This window comes from Poromitra crassiceps (assembly GCF_964638095.1).
Source record: "Poromitra crassiceps genome assembly, chromosome: 6".
Classification (NCBI taxonomy): domain Eukaryota; kingdom Metazoa; phylum Chordata; class Actinopteri; order Beryciformes; family Melamphaidae; genus Poromitra; species Poromitra crassiceps.
This window is the reverse complement of record NC_139627.1, coordinates 1,524,876-1,548,583: the sequence shown is the minus strand read 5'-3', so window position 1 is coordinate 1,548,583 and position 23,708 is coordinate 1,524,876. Positions and strand designations below refer to the sequence as shown.

Here is a 23,708-nt window from a genome sequence, read left to right as displayed (position 1 = left end):
ATCTTTAGAAAAGGCAGGTGATGTCACTTCCTGGAAATGCTACTTTTGGAACAGTCCATTATGTCTGAAGGGGTGTTTTCGTTAAAAGTAACGACTATATTGTTCTTTTTCTCATCATTTTACACATATTAAGAATAAAACTCATTCATGAGTAATGAAACAACACTTGGGGCATTATATAGGTGTATGTTTTTTTATGATAGTTTGATGTTTTTTGGCCTTAATAGCTAGCCAAAGTAGAAAGATCAGACTGAGATACAGGTCATTTTCACATTTTTTGCAAGATGCTTCACACAAAAAAGTGTTTAAAACTCTTTAAAAACAAAATGAAGAAATAATTAATTTGTTTTTATTAAGAGACATATTTGGGGAAGTAAATTATAAAATGTTTTATTGCTTATTTGTTGTTTATTTGGATTTACAGAGGAATGTTGTTCCAGATACATAAAATGGCAAGTTTTCCAATAATCACCCACCTACGGCGCCACCTTCAGCCTCTTTATTCACACTGCAATACCAAGTAATACATTGATATATTTTTTTCTTACACATAACAATGTACTGCTTCCATAATACATTGTTTTAATATTTCACAATGGTGTGATTTGTATTGTTTTTTTTATGTGTTTTGTAAGAAGATTCTTTTTATAATCAAATATTAAGTTGTTAATCTATGCACACTTACCACTGTCTTTACAACTGAGGCTGTTGCTAAATAGTCCCAAGGGCATTCTCATTTAACATAACGTATGACACTGTATCACTCTATTACAAGGAAGACAAACTGAAGAACTGGTGAAAAATATCAGTGGCTTTGTTTTTATTCTGATTGACATTTTGACAAATGGTGCATAGCTGGTATATTCTCATATTTTCTCATTTTCTCATATTTCAACAACAGTTCTTTGATTAATCTCCCTATCATCTCTCTGAAAAGCAACGTGCAATCCTATACATTTTAGAAAGACACTATATATATAACAAGAAAAATATACTACAATGTTATAGTGATATTTTATGTGAAGCACTTTGAACTGCATCTGTGTATGAAATGTGCTATACAAATACATTTGATACCATAGGAGATGGGAAAAATACAACAGTGCAAAAATGTATGAAATTCACTGAAAACTCACTAGTGAGTACCACAGACACACAACAAAGTCACTGTATGAACAGTATAGGAATATTAGAGTGATTTTTCTGTTAAATAACAGTGCCTTCTGATTCGCCAGTGTTGATAATGTCAAACAGGGACACTACAGTGGCCCACATATAACATGTAATGAACATGCCCTTTCTACAAGCATGATGTAGGAAGTAAACATGTTAATTCATATTGTCACTAAAACACTGGATCATAAATTAAACCTACTGATGTGATTTTGTGATTAATTCCTTCAAAGCGAAAGGTTTGTGGTTTGAATCCTGTTAAGGACAGCAAAACCCTTTCAAGTCTTTCATTGGGAAAGCCGTAACAACTTTTGTAAGCCACCTAGGCTTACAAGCTAAGCTAACTAGCGCTCAATGTTTATCTACCACACACAGAGAAAAGAAAGGCATCTATCTTCTCGTCTTACTATCGAGAAGATGGCAAATAGGAGAATCTCCCAAAATGTTGGAATGTTCCTTTAAATGCATTTTTCTTTTTAAGCGCCACCTTTTACCGTGTAAAAATGTATTATTATTGTCCATATAATAAATGCAAAGTTCGTGGGGATTATCACTTTCTGGGATATTAATTTTTTTTACAACAATGATTTTGACCCATTTTTATTTATTGTAAAAATAAAAAATAAAATCCCATTAGAACTGATAAAAAGTGCTATTTTGGGACTGCCAGCATTAACGCATAAAATCATTGACTCCATGATGTAAGTCCTCTAGCAGTAAGAGTGCGACAGAGGGACAAAAATGTCCTCTAAGGGACATCCTAGCCAAATGCCATACCGTATTGACTGACAAGCCAAAATTAGCATAATACAAACATTTAAAAAAGGACACAAAATGTTGCTAAAGCTGCCTTCACATGATAAACGATCTTCTCTTCTCTCACCGCGAGGTCGAGTGGAGAAAGGTCAGCGGTAGGTCAAAGTTGAAATGCGCAGCACACCATGTCGCACTGTCGCATCGTTGGGAGGCATCGCTCTCCCCATAGGAAACAGCACAGCGGACGCAGAGCTGTTTTACATAGGAAACAGCACAGCGGGCGCAGAGCTGTTTTACCGTGGATCATGTGTGGGGGCTTAAAGGGATACGCCAACTTTTTGGGAGATTCGCCCATTTGCCATATCTCCAATACATACACAACCGTCACTCTCCATACAGTATACAGTGAGCTACAGTCGTCCAGTTAGTCAGTATCGCCAATGAATTGGAGGAAACGGTACAGCCGTTCAAAGTCACCAAAAACACACATTTCTAACGGCACCAAAAAGCTCTATGTACATGTTGTGACTCGGGTACTCGCCACGAGATTAAATATTCATCCAAAATGCAGAGAAACGCTTTTTAAGGTAAATAGATACATACAGTATGTGTGCCGGAACTACATTCTAAACATGGCCGCCAGGTGTACAGCGCTGCATACAGCGTATGCGCTGTGTAGTGTGTACAGGCAAAGAAGGAAGTAACTCGGTGTGGGGATTTACTACGAAAATGACGTTTCACATAACTATGGTTTATTATTTCATCGCGTGGCGAGTACCCAAGTCACAACATATACATAGAGCTTTTTGCCGCTGTTAGAAAGGTGTTTTTGGTGATTTTGAAGTGAACAGCTGTCCCATTTCCTCCAATTCATTGGCGATACTAACTAACTGGACGACTGTAGCTCACTGTATACTGTACGCAGAGTGACGGTAAAGGCATTGTGTATCTTGCTTATGTATGGCGATATGGCAAATGTGCGAAACTCTGTATATCCCTTTAAGGGTACATAAGGGTTTCTTAAGGCCCAAAATGTCTTCAGCTGAAATTAAAACATGAACATGGGCAGAGCTGGAGTTAAGAGGTTTTCAAATGAGCACAGTGTGTGTGTCAGTGTCCGGGCTGCGGGCTGGTCAGGAGGAGGTGGTTGTGACAGAGGGTTCTGAGCTCCGTCAGTCTGCCCAGGAGGCGGCCAAAGCGCTGCGCACCCCCTCGCGGAGCTCCGACCTGGGCCCTGCACAACCTGGACAGCAGCTCCAGGATCAACTCTTGCATTTTGTCCACACAGCTGGCCGCCTGCAGGGACGCCCGGTCTGCAGACAGAGACACAGAGACTGATCCAGTCAAACTGTCAAACAGACATCTATGGGAATGCCTAATGCAATGTTTTTATTAGGGGTTCTAAGCCCTCTTGTTTTTCACAGTTTGTTATTATTCACTTGCCTGCCATGTTTGCGCAAATTCTTGTGAGTTAGGACATGATGGAGACGTCAAATTCAGCCCAACAGTGTTGGGGGTAACTCATTACAAAAGTAACATATTCCATGTAATATATTACTTTTAGCAGTAACTCAGTAATATAACTCATTACTTATAGGATTTCAGTAATATTATACCAGTTACTTTGTCAAGTTACTCAAGTTACAAATTGAGTTACATTTTATTAAATCAAGCACATATTTAAAAAAGATAGAATCATTTCTTAATCAAACTGTGTGTTTTTATGCAAATAACCACTATAGATGACAATAACAAAGAAAAAGAATAACATTTAGAATTTTGGATTGTTTACTGACTTCAAGGCGGTTGAAATAATTTTTCGGGATGGTTCATGCTGCTGCTGCTGTTGTTTTGGTAAAAGTAATGCAAAAGTAGTGTAATAAGTAACGAGTTACTTTACACAGAAAGTAATATTGTAAAGTAACTTATTACTTTCAAATGAAAGTAACTAGTAATATGTAGTATATTACATTTTGAAAGTAACTTGCCCAACACTGCGGCCCAGTGACAGGTATTGTAACCATTACTAGGTCCAGAAATATGAACCCAATCGGCCTAAAGGTGGCGCTATAGTTAAAGGCTTTACATTAAAGGCCACAACTATACTATACTACTATACTAGTATACTGTACTCTTTTCACGAAACCTGTTCCACATTATACAGGTGACCATATTCTACAACTTTGTAATTTGGACCCTCAAGGTCTGCCTGGAAAGTTTTTGAGCTATTTCAAAAGTTTTGAAGAACACATTTTTTAACAAGTCGTCCTAGACTGACCGATCACCACCAAACTCTCACTTTAGCAAGTATGGACCAAGCTCATTAAAAACTCCTTTTCCCTCGTATTTACTGTTGTTTTGAAGATATGGATTTGCTTAGGAGAATTTCGTTTTTTTTAACCTGCAGCCCTCTCCTCACATTAATTATGATCTGACGACTCACCCAGTGCTCTCCGCAGCGTTTTTGTCGTCCTAGGCGTTGTTTTGAGATCAATAGCGTCCAAGCCAGTCCTAGAATGGAGCTCCGTGAGGGCCAAGTGGCAGCATGCTTTTCCTCCATTTAAATACAGTTTTATTCCCGTTTTCGACGCATATCATCATAAACTGTTCCCTAAGGAACGATCAGACTGCATTTCTCCCCTGGGCTCTTTTCACTAGTTACAGGCAGCCCATTTTTGCCTGTCGGGTCAGTGAGACACAACTCTCGTCAGGAAAGTCCCGCGAGACTTTCCTGAGTTGTGTCTCACTGACACAACTCACACAACTGAAGACATCATCACTGATGATGTCATCAGTGATGTCATCAGTCTGAGGCTATATAAGTGATGGGAGTATACCTAGGTAGAATCGGGGAGGAACCAGACGGAGACGATGGGGCCGTGCAGGTGACCTGACGGAGCTGGATTTTTTAATTAAGGTGATTGCCCTAATTGTCATCCGTGATCATGTCATCGGTGTCATTTGTGGTTGTCTTTCTATACTGTCTTCTACTATTGATGTGACCGCTGTGCTGCATACGTCAAATTCCTTGTATGTAATCTGATTACTTACTATGGGTATTAAAGTGAATCTGAATCTGAAAATCTTACCCAAGTACAGTAACAAAGTATTTGTAATTAGTTACTTCCCATCTCTGATGATCTTGGACCAAACACCCACAAAGTAATTGATGGGGGAGGGGGGTAAATACCTGAGCACAGCAGGGCAGTAGCGGTGAGCAGGGCGAACTCAGCCTCGCTCAGCCTTAACGCTGCCATGCTGTAGAAGAAGGTGATCACTGGCCCCACAAGATCCTCAGTGGCTCCTGTACAGGCCAGTAGATGGGAAAAGATTCATATGGAATATCTTAAAACTCCTTTGGCAGAGCAGAAGACTTTCCAAACTATTTGGTTTCAGGTGTCTGTATCTATGGACTCACCTGAATTGACCAAGGTCCTACTGTGGATGTTTTCCTTTGACTCTATGTTCCTCAGCCAGTGTGTTGACATGTTGAAAGGCTGCAGGGCTGATGGGGAAAATATAAAGTTGAGGTCATAAGTTTGCCTACACTTAGGTTGATGTCATCACAGAGGTTCCCAAACCTAAGAATGCTGCGGCCCACTTTGAAATCTGAAAATCTTCCGGTGCCCACCCAACCCTTTAATCACAACTCTGATCAACACACGAGACTAAGATGATGTATTTCCCTATATGTTTTTTATATCATATATTGTTTTATTTCATTAACAGAGCATGTGAACTTTGGCATAAGGAAAATTAATAATCCATCCACATACAAAAACATTTTGGCAACATTTTCTCCCCCCCTTACTCATCAATAGTATTTAAATGCATAACACATTTGTTGAGACAATATGTGATGAGCAACAACAGAAGAAATCAATCCACAAGCTATTAATATTAGGCTGTGAAAAATGCTACCTTATCTATAAGCTCACTTCAGGCCGTGATACTGTATGCTGATTATACCCCAAATATATATATACAGTATATATATATATATATATATATATATATATATATATATATATATATAACACACACACACACACACACACACACACACACTTATACATATACATATACAGTTTGGCAAGTCGGTGAGTACATCTACTTGGATTTACTTGCACTGTGCATGTGCATAATCTTTCCAACAATTGTTTACAGACAGATTACTTCAGTTATAATTCACTATATCACAATTCCAGGGGTCCGAATCTTGCATAAACTAAGTCTGCCTTTTAAAGAAGAAGTGTGTGTGTGTGTGTGTGTGTGTGTGTGTGTGTGTGTGTGTGTGTGTGTGTGTGTGTGTGTGTGTGTGTGTGTGTGTGTGTGTGTGTGTGTGTGTGTGTGTGTGTGTGTGTGTGTGTGTGCGTGCTGTAGGCTACCTGGACTTGGGCTGTTTGGGTTGTGGGAGAACTGCTGAGCCGAGTGCAGGAACATCATGTCCAGCCAAGAGCTGGACAGGAGAGCCCTCTGGTCTGAGAAATCCAGGAGGTCAAAACCTGCATGGACAACATCATTTGCTTTTCCCCCATTTAAATCAGTCAGAGTTTCAATAAATAAAATGTTGTTGTTTCACAGCAGCGGAGGCATTGGAGATCGACAGACTCGACACGCAGGAAATCCATAAATGGTCTCAGCCAGTCAGTCAGAGCGAGTCGGAGCCAATGGCAGAGCTTATAGCCGCAGCCTGCTTCTGTGGATCAATGACAGAGCTTATAGCCGCAGCCTGCTTCTGTGGATCAATGACAGAGCTTATAGCCGCAGCCTGCTTCTGTGAAGTCAGACTAGCATTTCCTGAACACCGGGCTATCTGAGCCACGGCAGTTCAGGCAGGGCTTCTCCTGGTGACAGACGCTATGCGAGACCCTCACAAGAGGCATTTAGAAACACGATATAGAAATCGCTGATCTCATTTGCTGATGTATGTGATGTGAGGCATCAGTTTCATAAGCAGTTCAAAGTTCCCCGCAGCTCAAATGAACATAGAGGAAAGCAGAAAGAACAAAGGAAGTCCAAGGCAACTCTTCAAGAATATTTTAAAAATATTTTAAAAAGCCTTTAATAAAATATGGCTTCCACCGACATGTTTCGGCCAAACTGGCCTTTCTCAAGGTGATAGAGGAAAGCAGGTTTTAGATTTTCAAAGTGACTCATTCCATCTTACCCGGCACTGTCCTGGCAAACTGCAGCAGTCTCTGTAGGTGAGGAGGAGATACTACATCAGACAGACGATCCTCATCATCTATACACGGCCAGTCAAACACCTACGCAAAATAGAGACAGCATCAGAAAGCAAGAAACCATAGGGAGGGGGGAGGGGGGTGTAAACTATTCTTCATTCCAGTTGCACTGCGAACTAGGAATTTCCCAGTTGAGTGTTGTCACACCCGAGTTGACCGGGATTTGAGAGCAACACACAGGGAGCGGAAAGGTAAATGGTCACAGAACATTTCACACAGAAATTCACAGAATTCACAGAATTTCAAACAACCAATTGTTCATAGCACTCTGAAGAGCATGTGCGTATCTGTCTGTGGTGTGAAACTGTGGAATAAATTACCTGACGAGATCAAAGAAAGTAAAAATCTTGTGCAATTCAAAAAAAAGTATAGAAATATTATTCTGGAGAAGTATAGACGTGATGGCACATAATCAGGACTTATGGGTCACTTGTATTTCCTGTAGTATGTTTGGTATTAGCTTTGTATGTGTAATTATATGTATATGTGGTAGGTAGCCTATGTATGTATGGGCATCTATGAATAATTAGGAGCATGTGCTATTTGTGTGTGTAAACCAATGCATGTATGTATCCATGTGTATGCATATGTACTGCATATGTTTACATATAACGTAAAGGAATAAGGGTAAGGGCATTTAATAAGCTAGTTAGCTTCAGCCCTAAACCCTTTCGGTCAGCCTTATGTATCTTTTGTTTTTTCTGTTGTTTTTTTCTATTCTGTGAATATTCTTTTCTTTCTGATCGAAATAAACTAACTAACTAACTAACAGAGCCGGTCGGTCGGAGGCGGAGCCAATGGCAGGGCTGGCAGGGAGCGGAAAGGGAGTTTCTTCCGCTGCCGACCGGAGCCCGATTGCAAGATTGGCAATAACAGTTAATAAGAACGCATTTCACGGTATTCTGCGCTTACAAACACTGTAGCAACACTGTCTAACAGATAGATAAGTTAGACAGTAGCATACAAACACTGTAGCAACACTGTCTAACAGATAGATAAGTTAGACAGTAGCATACAAACACTGTAGCAACACTGTCTAACAGATAGATAAGTTAGACAGTAACACTGTAGCAACACTGTCTAACAGATAGATAAGTTAGACAGTAACACTGTAGCAACACTGTCTAACAGATAGATAAGTTAGACAGTAACACTGTAGCAACACTGTCTAACAGATAGATAAGTTAGACAGTAACACTGTAGCAACACTGTCTAACAGATAGATAAGTTAGACAGTACTGCTCGGAGTCCTTTTCTGAACTTCCCTACAGCTGTGCAACAGTCTCTGACACAGGGGACAACTGTCGCCAAGAAACTCATTCTGCAGGAATGGAAATCCCCCTCTCCACCTTCTTTTCAGCTGTGGTTGGCGGATATGATCTCTGTTGTATGGACTCAGGTTCCTGAGGACCAACGCACTTAAAAGATTTTTAATGATCTGGGACCCATTTCTGGCCTACCGTGACGAGGTTAGGGGCGACGGGTGACTCGCCCGGCTGGTTTCTCATGGACCCCTTGTATGAGCTCCCATGCACAACATCTCTTACAAGCACATAAGCACCTTATGCAGCTGGTAGCACCACGTTGTAAAATGTCTTTTCTTTCTTTTCTTTTCCTGTGTCTGAAATTTTGTTTGTTTGTTATTCTGAAAATTGAAAAATAAAACATTGAAATTAAAAAAGTTAGACAGCACTGTGTGTACAACTGATTTAATGAGACACAAATAAGACGTTCTAATAAACAGTGTACTAATACAGCTTCCAAGCGCTAACCTGCCATCTTCTTGGATTTTGAGGTTGAGGCTAGTGAGGTTCCCCCCGAGTTCAGAGCAGGAAATTCCAGGTCAGGTGACATGACAGGGGGCGTTCCCATGACCTAAAGTGGTAAATTCCTAGTTCCCAGTACAACTGGAATGCAACATTTGTCCACAAGGAACCATGACCCACCCTGCAATGTGTGCTGTCCTGTGCCCTGTACTGTCGATGTGCCTCCACTATCTTGTCCACCATGTACTTGTGTTCTGGAGATAAACTGGTAGACAGAACCTAGTGCAGAGGCAGTACAGCATGAGGAGAACCAGCATCAGCATTACATCATGTTGTCGCTTTCTCATTTTAAAGCTACATACATTTTACACATTAAAACTTCTTCACAGCTTCACAGTAAACTGTACTGAAACTAAATACCACCAACCTGGTTGTGTGGCAATAAAAGTATCTTGTATCTTGTATCTTGTAAAATAAATGAATAGAATGTACATGATCAGTCTGTGTGGGACCATCCATCTATCTAAACAACCCACCAACATTCAAAACAACCAACTAATCAACCAACAATCCAACCAACCATCAAAAAAACCATTCAGGCACATCAACCAACCCACATCACAACCCAATCAACCAACCAGCCAATCAAACCAATCAACCAACAATCAGACGACCAATCAACCAACAATCAGACCAACCAACCAGCCAATCAAACCAACCAACCAACAATCAGACCCATCAAACCAACCAACCAACCAACCAACCATGCTCTGAGGCCGCTTGCGGGTGGGTCAGTACCTGTGCTGGTAGCATGCTGGTGGAGCTGACCCTCCTGCTGTCTGTGTGTTCCTCCTCCACCTGTACTCTGGCTTTAACTCCTTTCCTCAGTCTTTTGGACTGGCACTGCACCTCTGTCAGCAGGCCTACAGGGCGGTGACACACCCACCGCTCAGTACAAATCACCACAACTACTGCACCATTCACAATCTCTCATTTACATTATGTCTGAATGGCATTTAGTGTGCAGTGTTAAAATCATATTTTTGGTGTGGTCTAGAATCTAGAGCAGCCATTCCCAACCTGTGGACCATGAAGCTATTGCAAGTGGGCCCCAAGTCATTTGCAAAACGTTAGGAGCTTTGTGGGGTTCAAAAAAATATTGTTTTGTGATAATGTATATCTGCATTGTTGAATGATACCATTATTTAATGTGTAATCAATTATCTGTTAATTAGCCTATTGCAGACAGACCCTCACTTTTAGTTTGTGATTTCTGTGTGGTGCTGATGGACAGCTCCTTTTATCGTTAACACATGATTTGGCCTCTGTACTGTTTACGGTTGGATGTGGAAGTGGGCTCCTGAGTCGGCAAAGGTTGGGAAGCGCTGCGCTGGTTTAGCGTAAATCAAATGTGACATGTGAATGTGAAAGCTGAATAAGGTGTCATTAGAGGAGTGTTTGGCCTCACATTCGGCCAGCATTCCCACGGCGCGACACTTCCTCATTCGGCAGTCTTGGCACTTCCTTCTCATGTACATGTCCATCTCACAGCCTCCCCCACTCTTACAGCGATACACCGCCTTCTTAGTGACACTCCGCCTGAAGAAACCTGAACAGACATGTAGGGAACAACCACATGAGGTTAATTAAAGAAGTCCTTACTTCCGGGTAGTGTAGCAGTAGATTCCCTGCCTACCAACACGAGGGTCGCAGGTTCGCACCCACGTGTTACCTCCGGCTTGGTCGGGCGTCCATACAGGCACTCTGGCCCAATTCCAACTTCCCGTCATGGCGACGCTAGAAGACCAAAATCTACGTCTAATTCAAAGACAGCAAGGTAAAAGATGCCAGAACATCAAAACAGAGGGAGGGAGAGAAAAGCAGGGTCAGACTAAGGGGGGAGAGAAAATCTGGGTCAGACAGAATTTTCAAAGGCTGATAGAGATACTGATATTGGATTGACATTCAGCTGCCAACAGATATTTTCTGTTGATATTCAATATCTTTTTTTGTCATTTAAGTTTTTATTTGATGGACATGGATTATAGAATATGTGGTGACCATCATCAATCGCTGAACTGCCCTTAAAGGAAGATTTTGTTATTTTTCAATCTGGACCCTATTTTCATACTTTTTGACCCTGGGTAGTGCAGTAGGGGCATGTGGGGAAAGCAGCTGCCAACTGAAGCGATCTTGGTCAATATACGGTGCCAATTTCAAAGTTTTCTGCTCACATTTTAGTTATACATAAAAATAATATGAAAATAGGGTCCAGGTTGAAAACACAATTTTCTTTTAACTCGAGACAAAACATGTCCTTTACCTTTGCATCCCTCACAGGTAAGAGCGTTATAGTGATACCCAGATGCCTTATCTCCACAAACCACGCACAGCTCGTCCTGAGTTCTGCTCCTCCCCCCTGGCCCCACTCGGGTCCTCTGCCCGAGGGCGAGGGGCAGTCCTGCCACCCCCTGGGCCTGGGCCTGGCGCTCGGGGCTGGGCTCGCAGGGGGCCTCCAGACAGCAGGGGGCACTGGAGAGGTATGGAGGGTGGCAGGGCTGGGAGGAGCATGAGGAGGTGGAGGATGGAGAGCCATAGAGGGAGAAGGGCAGGTTATGGCTGTACTGCTGCTGGCTGTAAGGCAGCGCCTGGAGGTCCGGGTCCTGGAAGGGGAAGCCCAGGGGGTCACCCAGCACGTCTGGAAAGCAGAGAAGGGAAAAGACCTAAGTAACTGCCCTTTTTCACTGCAGCCATTGTGTCTAAAAGGCAGGAAGTAACACAGGTGCAAGTAGAACATTAATGAGGGCTTCCAACTTCCAATCATTTAATGTAGGTGTTCCAGTGCCAGGGCCGTCATTAATGTTTTGCTTGCACATGTGTTACTTCCTGTCTATTAGACACAAAATGACTACTGTGAAAAAGATGGATAGAGTACTGCAGGAACCTGTCTAAGACCTGGATGTTAAAAAGATGGATAGAGTACTGCAGGAACCTGTCTAAGACCTGGATGTTAAAAAGATGGATAGAGTACTGCAGGAACCTGTCTAAGACCTGGATGTTAAAAAGATGGATAGAGTACTGCAGGAACGTGTCTAAGACCTGGATGTTAAAAAGATGGATAGAGTACTGCAGGAACCTGTCTAAGACCTGGATGTTAAAAAGATGGATAGAGTACTGCAGGAACCTGTCTAAGACCTGGATGTTAAAAAGATGGATAGAGTACTGCAGGAACCTGTCTAAGACCTGGATGTTAAAAAGATGGATAGAGTACTGCAGGAACCTGTCTAAGACCTGGATGTTAAAAAGATGGATAGAGTACTGCAGGAACCTGTCTAAGACCTGGATGTTAAAAAGATGGATAGAGTACTGCAGGAACCTGTCTAAGACCTGGATGTTAAAAAGATGGATAGAGTACTGCAGGAACCTGTCTAAGACCTGGATGTTAAAAAGATGGATAGAGTACTGCAGGAACCTGTCTAAGACCTGGATGTTAAAAAGATGGATAGAGTACTGCAGGAACCTGTCTAAGACCTGGATGTTAAAAAGATGGATAGAGTACTGCAGGAACCTGTCTAAGACCTGGATGTTAAAAAGATGGATAGAGTACTGCAGGAACGTGTCTAAGACCTGGATGTTAAAAAGATGGATAGAGTACTGCAGGAACGTGTCTAAGACCTGGATGTTAAAAAGATGGATAGAGTACTGCAGGAACGTGTCTAAGACCTGGATGTTAAAAAGATGGATAGAGTACTGCAGGAACCTGTCTAAGACCTGGATGTTAAAAAGATGGATAGAGTACTGCAGGAACGTGTCTAAGACCTGGATGTTAAAAAGATGGATAGAGTACTGCAGGAACCTGTCTAAGACCTGGATGTTAAAAAGATGGATAGAGTACTGCAGGAACCTGTCTAAGACCTGGATGTTAAAAAGATGGATAGAGTACTGCAGGAACCTGTCTAAGACCTGGATGTTAAAAATATGGATAGAGTACTGCAGGAACCTGTCTAAGACCTGGATGTTAAAAAGATGGATAGAGTACTGCAGGAACGTGTCTAAGACCTGGATGTTAAAAAGATGGATAGAGTACTGCAGGAACGTGTCTAAGACCTGGATGTTAAAAAGATGGATAGAGTACTGCAGGAACCTGTCTAAGACCTGGATGTTAAAAAGATGGATAGAGTACTGCAGGAACCTGTCTAAGACCTGGATGTTAAAAAGATGGATAGAGTACTGCAGGAACCTGTCTCAGACCTGGATGTTAAAAAGATGGATAGAGTACTGCAGGAACGTGTCTAAGACCTGGATGTTAAAAATATGGATAGAGTACTGCAGGAACCTGTCTAAGACCTGGTTGTTAAAAAGATGGATAGAGTACTGCAGGAACCTGTCTAAGACCTGGATGTTAAAAAGATGGATAGAGTACTGCAGGAACCTGTCTAAGACCTGGATGTTAAAAAGATGGATAGAGTACTGCAGGAACCTGTCTAAGACCTGGATGTTAAAAAGATGGATAGAGTACTGCAGGAACCTGTCTAAGACCTGGATGTTAAAAAGATGGATAGAGTACTGCAGGAACGTGTCTAAGACCTGGATGTTAAAAAGATGGATAGAGTACTGCAGGAACCTGTCTAAGACCTGGATGTTAAAAAGATGGATAGAGTACTGCAGGAACCTGTCTAAGACCTGGATGTTAAAAAGATGGATAGAGTACTGCAGGAACCTGTCTAAGACCTGGATGTTAAAAAGATGGATAGAGTACTGCAGGAACCTGTCTAAGACCTGGATGTTAAAAAGATGGATAGAGTACTGCAGGAACCTGTCTAAGACCTGGATGTTAAAAAGATGGATAGAGTACTGCAGGAACCTGTCTAAGACCTGGATGTTAAAAAGATGGATAGAGTACTGCAGGAACCTGTCTAAGACCTGGATGTTAAAAAGATGGATAGAGTACTGCAGGAACCTGTCTAAGACCTGGATGTTAAAAAGATGGATAGAGTACTGCAGGAACGTGTCTAAGACCTGGATGTTAAAAAGATGGATAGAGTACTGCAGGAACGTGTCTAAGACCTGGATGTTAAAAAGATGGATAGAGTACTGCAGGAACCTGTCTAAGACCTGGATGTTAAAAAGATGGATAGAGTACTGCAGGAACCTGTCTAAGACCTGGATGTTAAAAAGATGGATAGAGTACTGCAGGAACCTGTCTAAGACCTGGATGTTAAAAATATGGATAGAGTACTGCAGGAACCTGTCTAAGACCTGGATGTTAAAAAGATGGATAGAGTACTGCAGGAACGTGTCTAAGACCTGGATGTTAAAAAGATGGATAGAGTACTGCAGGAACGTGTCTAAGACCTGGATGTTAAAAAGATGGATAGAGTACTGCAGGAACCTGTCTAAGACCTGGATGTTAAAAAGATGGATAGAGTACTGCAGGAACCTGTCTAAGACCTGGATGTTAAAAAGATGGATAGAGTACTGCAGGAACCTGTCTAAGACCTGGATGTTAAAAAGATGGATAGAGTACTGCAGGAACCTGTCTAAGACCTGGATGTTAAAAAGATGGATAGAGTACTGCAGGAACCTGTCTAAGACCTGGATGTTAAAAAGATGGATAGAGTACTGCAGGAACCTGTCTAAGACCTGGATGTTAAAAAGATGGATAGAGTACTGCAGGAACCTGTCTAAGACCTGGATGTTAAAAAGATGGATAGAGTACTGCAGGAACGTGTCTAAGACCTGGATGTTAAAAAGATGGATAGAGTACTGCAGGAACCTGTCTAAGACCTGGATGTTAAAAAGATGGATAGAGTACTGCAGGAACCTGTCTAAGACCTGGATGTTAAAAAGATGGATAGAGTACTGCAGGAACCTGTCTCAGACCTGGATGTTAAAAAGATGGATAGAGTACTGCAGGAACGTGTCTAAGACCTGGATGTTAAAAATATGGATAGAGTACTGCAGGAACCTGTCTAAGACCTGGTTGTTAAAAAGATGGATAGAGTACTGCAGGAACCTGTCTAAGACCTGGATGTTAGCACTTCCTGGTCAAGAAGTCAATGGGATTTGAGTTAAGCGCATGAAATAACGTCTGTGGTTAACAACAGTTTGTGAGAGAGAGAACTTTGTGACCACTTTTATGACTTTTGAAGCGTAAATCTGATTTTCTGAAAATGCTTCAATTGACTTCCCGACGAGGGAACCAGGAAGTGCATGACTTCTGGGTTGGCCTACAAAAATACGTCACTTTGCAAATTGTGGGTTGGAGCCTCCTTTCCAATTATAGGGTGGTGAGATTTCAACTGAAGGTGCACAATCTTAAATTGAGGGTGCAACGCATGCTCTTGCACCCCTGTAGAACCGAGCCTGCTGATTGTCAATGAGTGCATCTGCGTTGGCCTGCCCTCGTGACTCCCCTTTTGCACAATCCTAACCGGGAAATGAACAGTGTGCGCAGCGCGGCCGGCTGTGACGGTCACACTGCCCGGGGGTCAGAGTGCGCTGTAGGAATGTGATGGGACGTGAGTCATGTGACCTCATTGGGGACGTGAGCCATGTGACCTCATTGGGACGTGAGCCATGTGACCTCATTGCTGTTATGGGTCTTGGCGGACACAATAAAAAAAGAGCTGAGAGTGAGAGCTTGTGAACGGGGTTGAAAGATCCAACAGGATGCAGCTGAGAGGGTGACACTTTCCATCAATGTTATGAACGCTTCAGTCAGCTGACGGAAACATCTGAGCAGGGCTGGAATTTTTTTTTTTTTACTGAAGACCTGTTAATATTAGACCTGTTAATATAAGACCTGTTAATATAAGACCTGTTAATATAAGACCTGTTAATATTAGACCTGTTAATATAAGACCTGTTAATATTAGACCTGTTAATAGAAGACCTGTTAAAATAAGACCTGTTAATATAAGACCTGTTAATATAAGACCTGTTAATATTAGACCTGTTAATATAAGACCTGTTAATATTAGACCTGTTAATAGAAGACCTGTTAAAATAAGACCTGTTAATATAAGACCCGCACCCGACCCATTATTAACCACACAGCAGGCTAGAAACAGTCGCTCACTTTGAACCAAACCAAACTGCCACTGTTGAACTGGCGCCCAAGCCCAATTTGTACAGGCCATCTAGGGCAGCAAACGAGCCAATCTGGCAACACAGCCACACAAGCATTGAATCAAGCGAGGAGAGGAGGCCAGGGGCGTAGATATAGACAGTGCAGGCAGTGCGGGTTAGAGGGGCCCCTGGAGAGAGCAGGCTCTCCAACAACGTACTGGGCAGAGAACGGGCCCTTTGCAAATGACTCAAAATGCCACCCCAGAAATACGCCTGTGTTCAAATAAGAACACACAATAGATCTAAAGTGGTGCCATTTGCTACATGCCCTCGGAAGGCAAAACCATCTCGGCAATGGTTTTATTTTTTGTAAACTAGTCCGTAGCAATCTATAACAAAATGATAATTATTCAACATTAAATCAACATTAAACATGTTAAAGTCAGCAGTCATTTCACAGCTCCTCCGCTCTCAGGTGCTTCTTACAGTACTTTGACTGTCTGTTACTACTGGGTGTCAGAGCGCTGTCCATGGTTCTGATAGCTTGCTCTATGACCTCTCTATTTCCCCCATACATTAGCATACAGTAGTAACTAGCCTGGTAACCAGCCCTGGCAGCCCAAATGAATCCTTAGGGTCTGGACGCTCTGCTAACCGCCACTGATTCGGTCACGTATTTTTCAGTCCCAAGTTCTGATTGCTTGCTGTCTGTGTCAATCATCGAACTACTTCGACAATTCTGGGCCAAAGAACTTAAATTGATAAGAACTGAAGCTACCTTGTTCCACCGATTATTCCACTGCAGCCCAATGACAGCAGCGCTGTTGTGTCTGTTCTCAATTTGTTAAACTCGTTGTCGGGTCCAGAGCTGGAAGATCGGAAACAGTCGACATGATAGTCTCCCCGCGTCGATAAAAATGTGGGAGGATCACGCTATTCCCTCCAGTTCACCTCCTCCCCGAACAGATCCGGCTTCCCACCCGCAGCCACAGCCAATTGTGCCTGTGGACGCCCGACTAAGCTGGAGGCAACACGGGGGCTTGAACCTGCGACCCTCGTGTTGGTAGGGAGGGAATCTACCACTGCACTACACTATAATATATCAAATGAACTGCAATATGGACTGTGCAATACAGAATGATCTGTGCAACAATGACCTATGCAAATATGGACTGTGCAATATGGAATGGACCATATACGGACTGGGCTGTTTATTTGTGCGTGTAGTTTGGTTGTACTTTGCCTGTTGTGTGGCTTGTCATGTATCTGGGGTCTATTTGGGGGGTTTTGTCACTGGCACCTCTAGGGGTCTGCTCCAAACATATTTTCATTGTTACTTACTTATTTACAGTGTTGGGGGTCGTTACTAAAAAAGTAATATATTACAGATTACACATTACTTTAAGAAAAAGTAATGCCTTACTTTACTTAAATACTCGCTGGAGAAAGTATTTCGTTACACTACTCGTTGCATTACTTTTGGTTTACTCCGTAACATCGCCTGAGATGCATTGTCACCTAATTGCCAGTTAACAATATAACATGAAACCTTACATATGCCCATATCAGCACACATCCCTATCCTAATAAGGACATACACAAGATCTGACTCCTCCTCCCCGTCCCTCCAGACCATCCAATCTAGTTGTGTTGTGTAATTGAGTGCATGGAAAAGCACCGCAAAGAAACACAAACAGCTTTGTATCATTACAAAATCAGTAGTACTGTAGTACAGTAGTACTGTATATCAGAAAACTACCGTTTTGCTGCCATTCATTTAGTTTGACAATTATTGATTATAATAATTACTGTCAAAAAGTCACTGGTTGTTTGATTTTCTTCTCAAAATGTCATTCTTGTTGACTCAATGTGCCATCTATCGTGCACTGTAAAAGCCCTCAGGCTTTCTTATGTTTTTTAATCCTCGACCATTTTGAAGATGTTATTATGTTCAGCCGATCATGTACAGTATGTTTTTAAATTTTGTCAAATAAAACGAACTAAATATTGAACCCCTCCTTTCTTACTTTCTCCAGATGTTTCCTGTATTAAGTGTGTGTGTGTGTGTGTGTGTGTGTGTGTGTGTGTGTGTGTGTGTGTGTGTGTGTGTGTGTGTGTGTGTGTGCGTGCGTGCGTGTGTGTGTGTGCGGGCAGTGAGGGGGGGACGTCCATGGTTTCTCTTTCTGGTCATGTGACAGAGCTGTGGATAGCACTGTTTGTAAACTATAAGAATGCTGTCTAAACACTCGCCGACCTCCCCTCCCACGCACGCTAGCCATCTACCCCCCGGGGGGGGGAGCCGGGGAGGGGGACGCATTCTTTAGTAGAAGTACAGTAAAAAAAAAAAAAAAAAGACTAGTAAAAGTAGAAGTACTGATTCAACTTGTTTACTCGAGTAAAAGTAAAAAAGTTGCGGCTCTGAAATGTAATAAAGTATAAAAGTAAAAAGTATTTCTACCGTGGCTGACGGAGGATCGGTCCTTCACACGACCGCCGCGGGTTCGAATCCGACCCGAGGTCCTTTGCCGCATGTCATCCCCCCTCCCTCTCCCCACCTTTCCTGTCTGCCTACTGTCCTATCTGAATAAAGACAGAAAATGCCCCCAAAAAATCATTAAAAAAAAAGTATTTCTACCGACTGTTTCTCTGCAAAACTAACTGAAACTCATCTCATATTAATAGAATTTGAAGACTATTTAACTAAAAGATCCCCTCCAAACATGTTTTAAGATGTACAAAGACTATACTTTGATTATTAATCTGTATCATATGGGCAGTGTTGGGAGGGTTACTTTTAAAATGTATTCCACTACAGAATACTGAATACATGCGCTAAAATGTATTTTGTAACGTATTCCATTAGAATACTCAAGTTAAGTAACCCATTCTGAATACTTTGGAATACTTTTGGAATACTTACATTTACATGGGTTGGGGTTATTTAGCAGACACTTTTATACAAAGCGACTTACAATACTACATTTTGTCAGCAGTAGTGAAATCCACTGTGCAACACATTCTACATGAGCCAAGATCTAGCAGGTATCTTAGAATGAGGTTTTCCAGACAAAAAGGTGCACATAATGCGTGAAAGTTGGGAGACCACAAGGCGAGAGACACAAACGTTGCATAATTTTTTGTTCAAATGTAGGGGGTAAAAGAAAAACGTCCTGAAAGTTGTTGAGTTGACCTGAAAATCCTACTTAAGTACATTATCAAAGTATTTGTACTAAGTTACTACCCATCTTTAGTTACTACCCATCTCTGCTCCTCATTATAAATAGATACTGTGGACAGCGAGCCGGCTGAAATCCCTCAAGATGTTTTCCCCCGTGTCATGCAGTGCCCCCCCCCCCCCCCCCCCGTGTCATGCAGTGCCCCCCCCGTGTCATGCAGTGCCCCCCCCGTGTCATGCAGTGCTCAGACCCCCCCCCCCCCCCCCCCCCCCCATGTCATGGAGGACTTGTCATGGATGGACTTTGTGGATGAATAAAGTTGTATCGTATTGAATTGATTTGAATTTGAATTCACTCAAATAACTTTGTGGCATACAGTAAGTGTTCATGTCTGAAGAGAACAGTCCATTTCATACAAATGTTGATTTATCGGCTTTATTTTAAAAATACATGGATGTCCCTAGTCTAGTAAAGAATAACCATAGGAAAAGCTAAAGTCAGTCAACTTGAATGCATCTATTGTAACAGTAGAATCAGAAGAATAGAAGCAGCATGTGAGCTCACCATAGTAAGTTAAGCAGTAGAATCAGAAGAATAGAAGCAGCATTTGAGCTCACCATAGTAAGTTAAACAGTAGAATCAGAAGAATAGAAGCAGCATGTGGGCTCACCATAGTAAGTTAAACAGTAGAATCAGAAGAATAGAAGCAGCATGTGAGCTCACCATAGTAAGTTAAACAGTAGAATCAGAAGAATAGAAGCAGCATGTGAGCTCACCATAGTAAGTTAAACAGTAGAATCAGAAGAATAGAAGCAGCATGTGGGCTCACCATAGTAAGTTAAACAGTAGAATCAGAAGAATAGAAGCAGCATTTGAGCTCACCATAGTAAGTTAAACAGTAGAATCAGAAGAATAGAAGCAGCATGTGGGCTCACCATAGTAAGTTAAACAGTAGAATCAGAAGAATAGAAGCAGCATGTGAGCTCACCATAGTAAGTTAAACAGTAGAATCAGAAGAATAGAAGCAGCATTTGAGCTCACCATAGTAAGTTAAACAGTAGAATCAGAAGAATAGAAGCAGCATGTGGGCTCACCATAGTAAGTTAAACAGTAGAATCAGAAGAATAGAAGCAGCATGTGAGCTCACCATAGTAAGTTAAACAGTAGAATCAGAAGAATAGAAGCAGCATGTGAGCTCACCATAGTAAGTTAAACAGTAGAATCAGAAGAATAGAAGCAGCATGTGGGCTCACCATAGTAAGTTAAACAGTAGAATCAGAAGAATAGAAGCAGCGTGTGGGCTCACCATAGTAAGTTAAACAGTAGAATCAGAAGAATAGAAGCAGCATGTGAGCTCACCATAGTAAGTTAAACAGTAGAATCAGAAGAATAGAAGCAGCATGTGGGCTCACCATAGTAAGTTAAACAGTAGAATCAGAAGAATAGAAGCAGCATGTGGGCTCACCATAGTAAGTTAAACAGTAGAATCAGAAGAATAGAAGCAGCATGTGAGCTCACCATAGTAAGTTAAACAGTAGAATCAGAAGAATAGAAGCAGCGTGTGGGCTCACCATAGTAAGTTAAACAGTAGAATCAGAAGAATAGAAGCAGCATGTGGGCTCACCATAGTAAGTTAAGCAGTAGAATCAGAAGAATAGAAGCAGCATGTGGGCTCACCATAGTAAGTTAAACAGTAGAATCAGAAGAATAGAAGCAGCATTTGGGCTCACCATAGTAAGTTAAACAGTAGAATCAGAAGAATAGAAGCAGCGTGTGGGCTCACCATAGTAAGTTAAACAGTAGAATCAGAAGAATAGAAGCAGCGTGTGGGCTCACCATAGTAAGTTAAACAGTAGAATCAGAAGAATAGAAGCAGCATGTGGGCTCACCATAGTAAGTTAAACAGTATCAGAAGAATAGAAGCAGCATGTGGGCTCACCATAGTAAGTTAAACAGTATCAGAAGAATAGAAGCAGCATGTGGGCTCACCATAGTAAGTTAAACAGTATCAGAAGAATAGAAGCAGCATGTGGGCTCACCATAGTAAGTTAAACAGTAGAATCAGAAGAATAGAAGCAGCATGTGGGCTCACCATAGTAGTGGAGTTGCTCTGAGGGGCAGAAGCCGTCTGAGGCAGAGAGGAAGCCCCCCGCCGAGAAGCTCATCTCCAGCTCACTCCACTCTCTCATCTGGACACAAAACGCTCTCTCCGCCTAGTGATACAGGAACTAACACACACACACGCACACACACACACACGCACGCACGCACGCACACACACACACACACACACACACACACACACACACACACGCACGCACGCACGCACACACACACACAGAGATGATCACTCGAAGGATTCACAGAGATGAAGGACCTGGGACGTTCAGTCAGTCACCATGTTGTTCAGTAGACTGCCTAGTGGTATGTGGAGATACTACAGGTGGTGCTTGAGAGAAAGGGAAACATTTTACAATAAATCATGAAAATACATGAAACGTTCAAATAAACCTGTTCAGGAAGCACTAATTGCAACTCACTCCATTTCTTATTTTGCTATATTTAATAATAACATATATTTAATAATAATATATTATTCAAAAGGTGTGTTATTATTCATTCATTGCATCAGCTAGTTTTCTCTTGTCGTTTTATAAGCAAAATGTTGTAGTTGGGTAAAGGAGGTACTTGGATTCAGAAATCAGGGAAAGCGTGAAGCCAAAAAGGTTTGAGAACCACTGAGGAGGTCGGGCCGGCGGCCCCCCGGGGCCCGGGACAGCCAGGATGGAGAGAGAGAGGACGGGTGTGGGGTCCAAACAGCTGGTCCTGGCTGGACTTCACATGAGCCAGAGAAGGCTGGAGATATCCTCCCTCACACCCCTCACTTGGTGTGTGTGTGTGTGTGTGTGTGTGTGTGTGTGTGTGTGTGTGTGTGTGTGTGTTTCCCACACATTTTCATAGATAGGATTTCAAAACCTTTCCATGACTTTTCAAGGATCCATAATAGAATTTCCATCTAATGTGAGGCAGTGGGGATGAGAATCACCAGAGTGCAGATAGTACAGTATCACGTTATTTAAGTCACGATACAATATTATTGCAATTGAGAAAATATTGCGATTTATTACCTTTTTGCAACTGCAAATGATCTCCCAAAAGGAAACAAAATCGTCAACATCTGTTTTATGTAATGAGATAGTTTCCAGTCTGTTTTAAGCTGACAGACTGACCAACACTGTCATAAAAACCTGTCATAAAGGTTGGATGCACCCGATGATTTATATCATAAAATATTGCGATACTGCATTCGTATGGTCCAATATATTTCCATACAAACTATTGCAATACTATGCTGTATCGATCGATTCCCCCCCCAACCCCTATGAGGCGCTGAGTGCTGACTCTAAATCAATACGAGAGATTATTGCTACACTGGACAAAAAGGACAGCTCTTTATATTGGATTTCAGTGCTTTAGAGTCACTACATCAAATTACATGGAAGCTATTGAAATAAAACATGAATTTTCCATAAAAATATTAATCTAAAATACAAGAAGCACTAATAATATCAACATAAAGGGATGTGTCTTAGTGCGTGCGTGTGTGTGTGTGTGCATGCGTGCGTGCGTGTGTGTGTGTGTGTGTGTGTGTGCGTGTGCGTGCGTGTGCATGCGTGCGTGCGTGTGTGTGTGTGTGTGTGTGCGTGCATGCGTGTGTGTGTGTGTGCGTGTGTGTGTGTGTGTGTGTGTGTGTCCCAGTGTGCAGCAGCTGGGCTAATCTAGTCTTCAGGGTCAAATTAATAAATTCCCAAATATAAGCGACAGACTGATATTTTGATGTTTTGCTTTGCTGAGAAATGGGCTGTTTATTACAAATGCATTGTGGGTCAGTCAGAGCTCTCCACCTCTGATATGGTAAACTAAACTGTATGTATTCAGTTTGGTAGAATTGATCAGTACTCAGTGTTGGTCAGTAATATATTACTTTTTCCCCAGTAACAAGTAGTGTAATGGATTAAAATGTCCAAAACAGTAATAATACTACTTTTACTAATCCAAGTAACTTCAAGTTACTCCATTACTTTCTCCAGCACTGACTCAGGTTAATGTTGCAGGGCTATTTGTGCAAACATGTACATTGCATATTGATAGAATGCATTGGCACTCCTTGGCCTCTTTTTCATCTTGCCAATATTTTGTTAATTCTACCTCTTTGCCTGTTACAGATTTGACAACTGTGTTATTAAAAACAGAAGCTGTTTAAAAGATTGAGTCTCGTCGTCACTTTGAGCCTCTTCATCAAGCAGCTCACGTTTATGGATTCATTCATAGGCTGTAGGGGGAAAAGATGGTTTGAAGCCTGAGCTGTGCTTACCAGCCTATATTCACATGTACACACATGTAACATGTACACACACATGTACCTTACATGTACACACATGCAAGATCTGAATTCTGATGAGAAACGACGAAATTAGCAATTTTGTGGGGTGTAATGGAAAAGTAATATAACGAGTAGT

General features: G+C 41.9%; 1 protein-coding gene across 1 annotated transcript; it reads right to left on the bottom strand.

Annotated features, from left to right (window-relative positions):
• Positions 1-3,039: 3,039 nt before the first annotated feature.
• nr1h5 (nuclear receptor subfamily 1, group H, member 5) lies at positions 3,040-21,377 on the bottom strand (the record flags this gene model as incomplete). Its single annotated transcript, XM_083639165.1, has 10 exons — positions 3,040-3,242; positions 5,120-5,233; positions 5,348-5,434; positions 6,318-6,434; positions 7,100-7,199; positions 9,122-9,220; positions 9,740-9,864; positions 10,410-10,550; positions 11,265-11,639; positions 21,281-21,377. 10 exons carry the CDS (start codon positions 21,375-21,377, stop codon positions 3,040-3,042), a joined length of 1,458 nt encoding a protein of 485 aa, XP_083495291.1.
• Between the last annotated feature and the right edge of the window lie 2,331 nt (positions 21,378-23,708).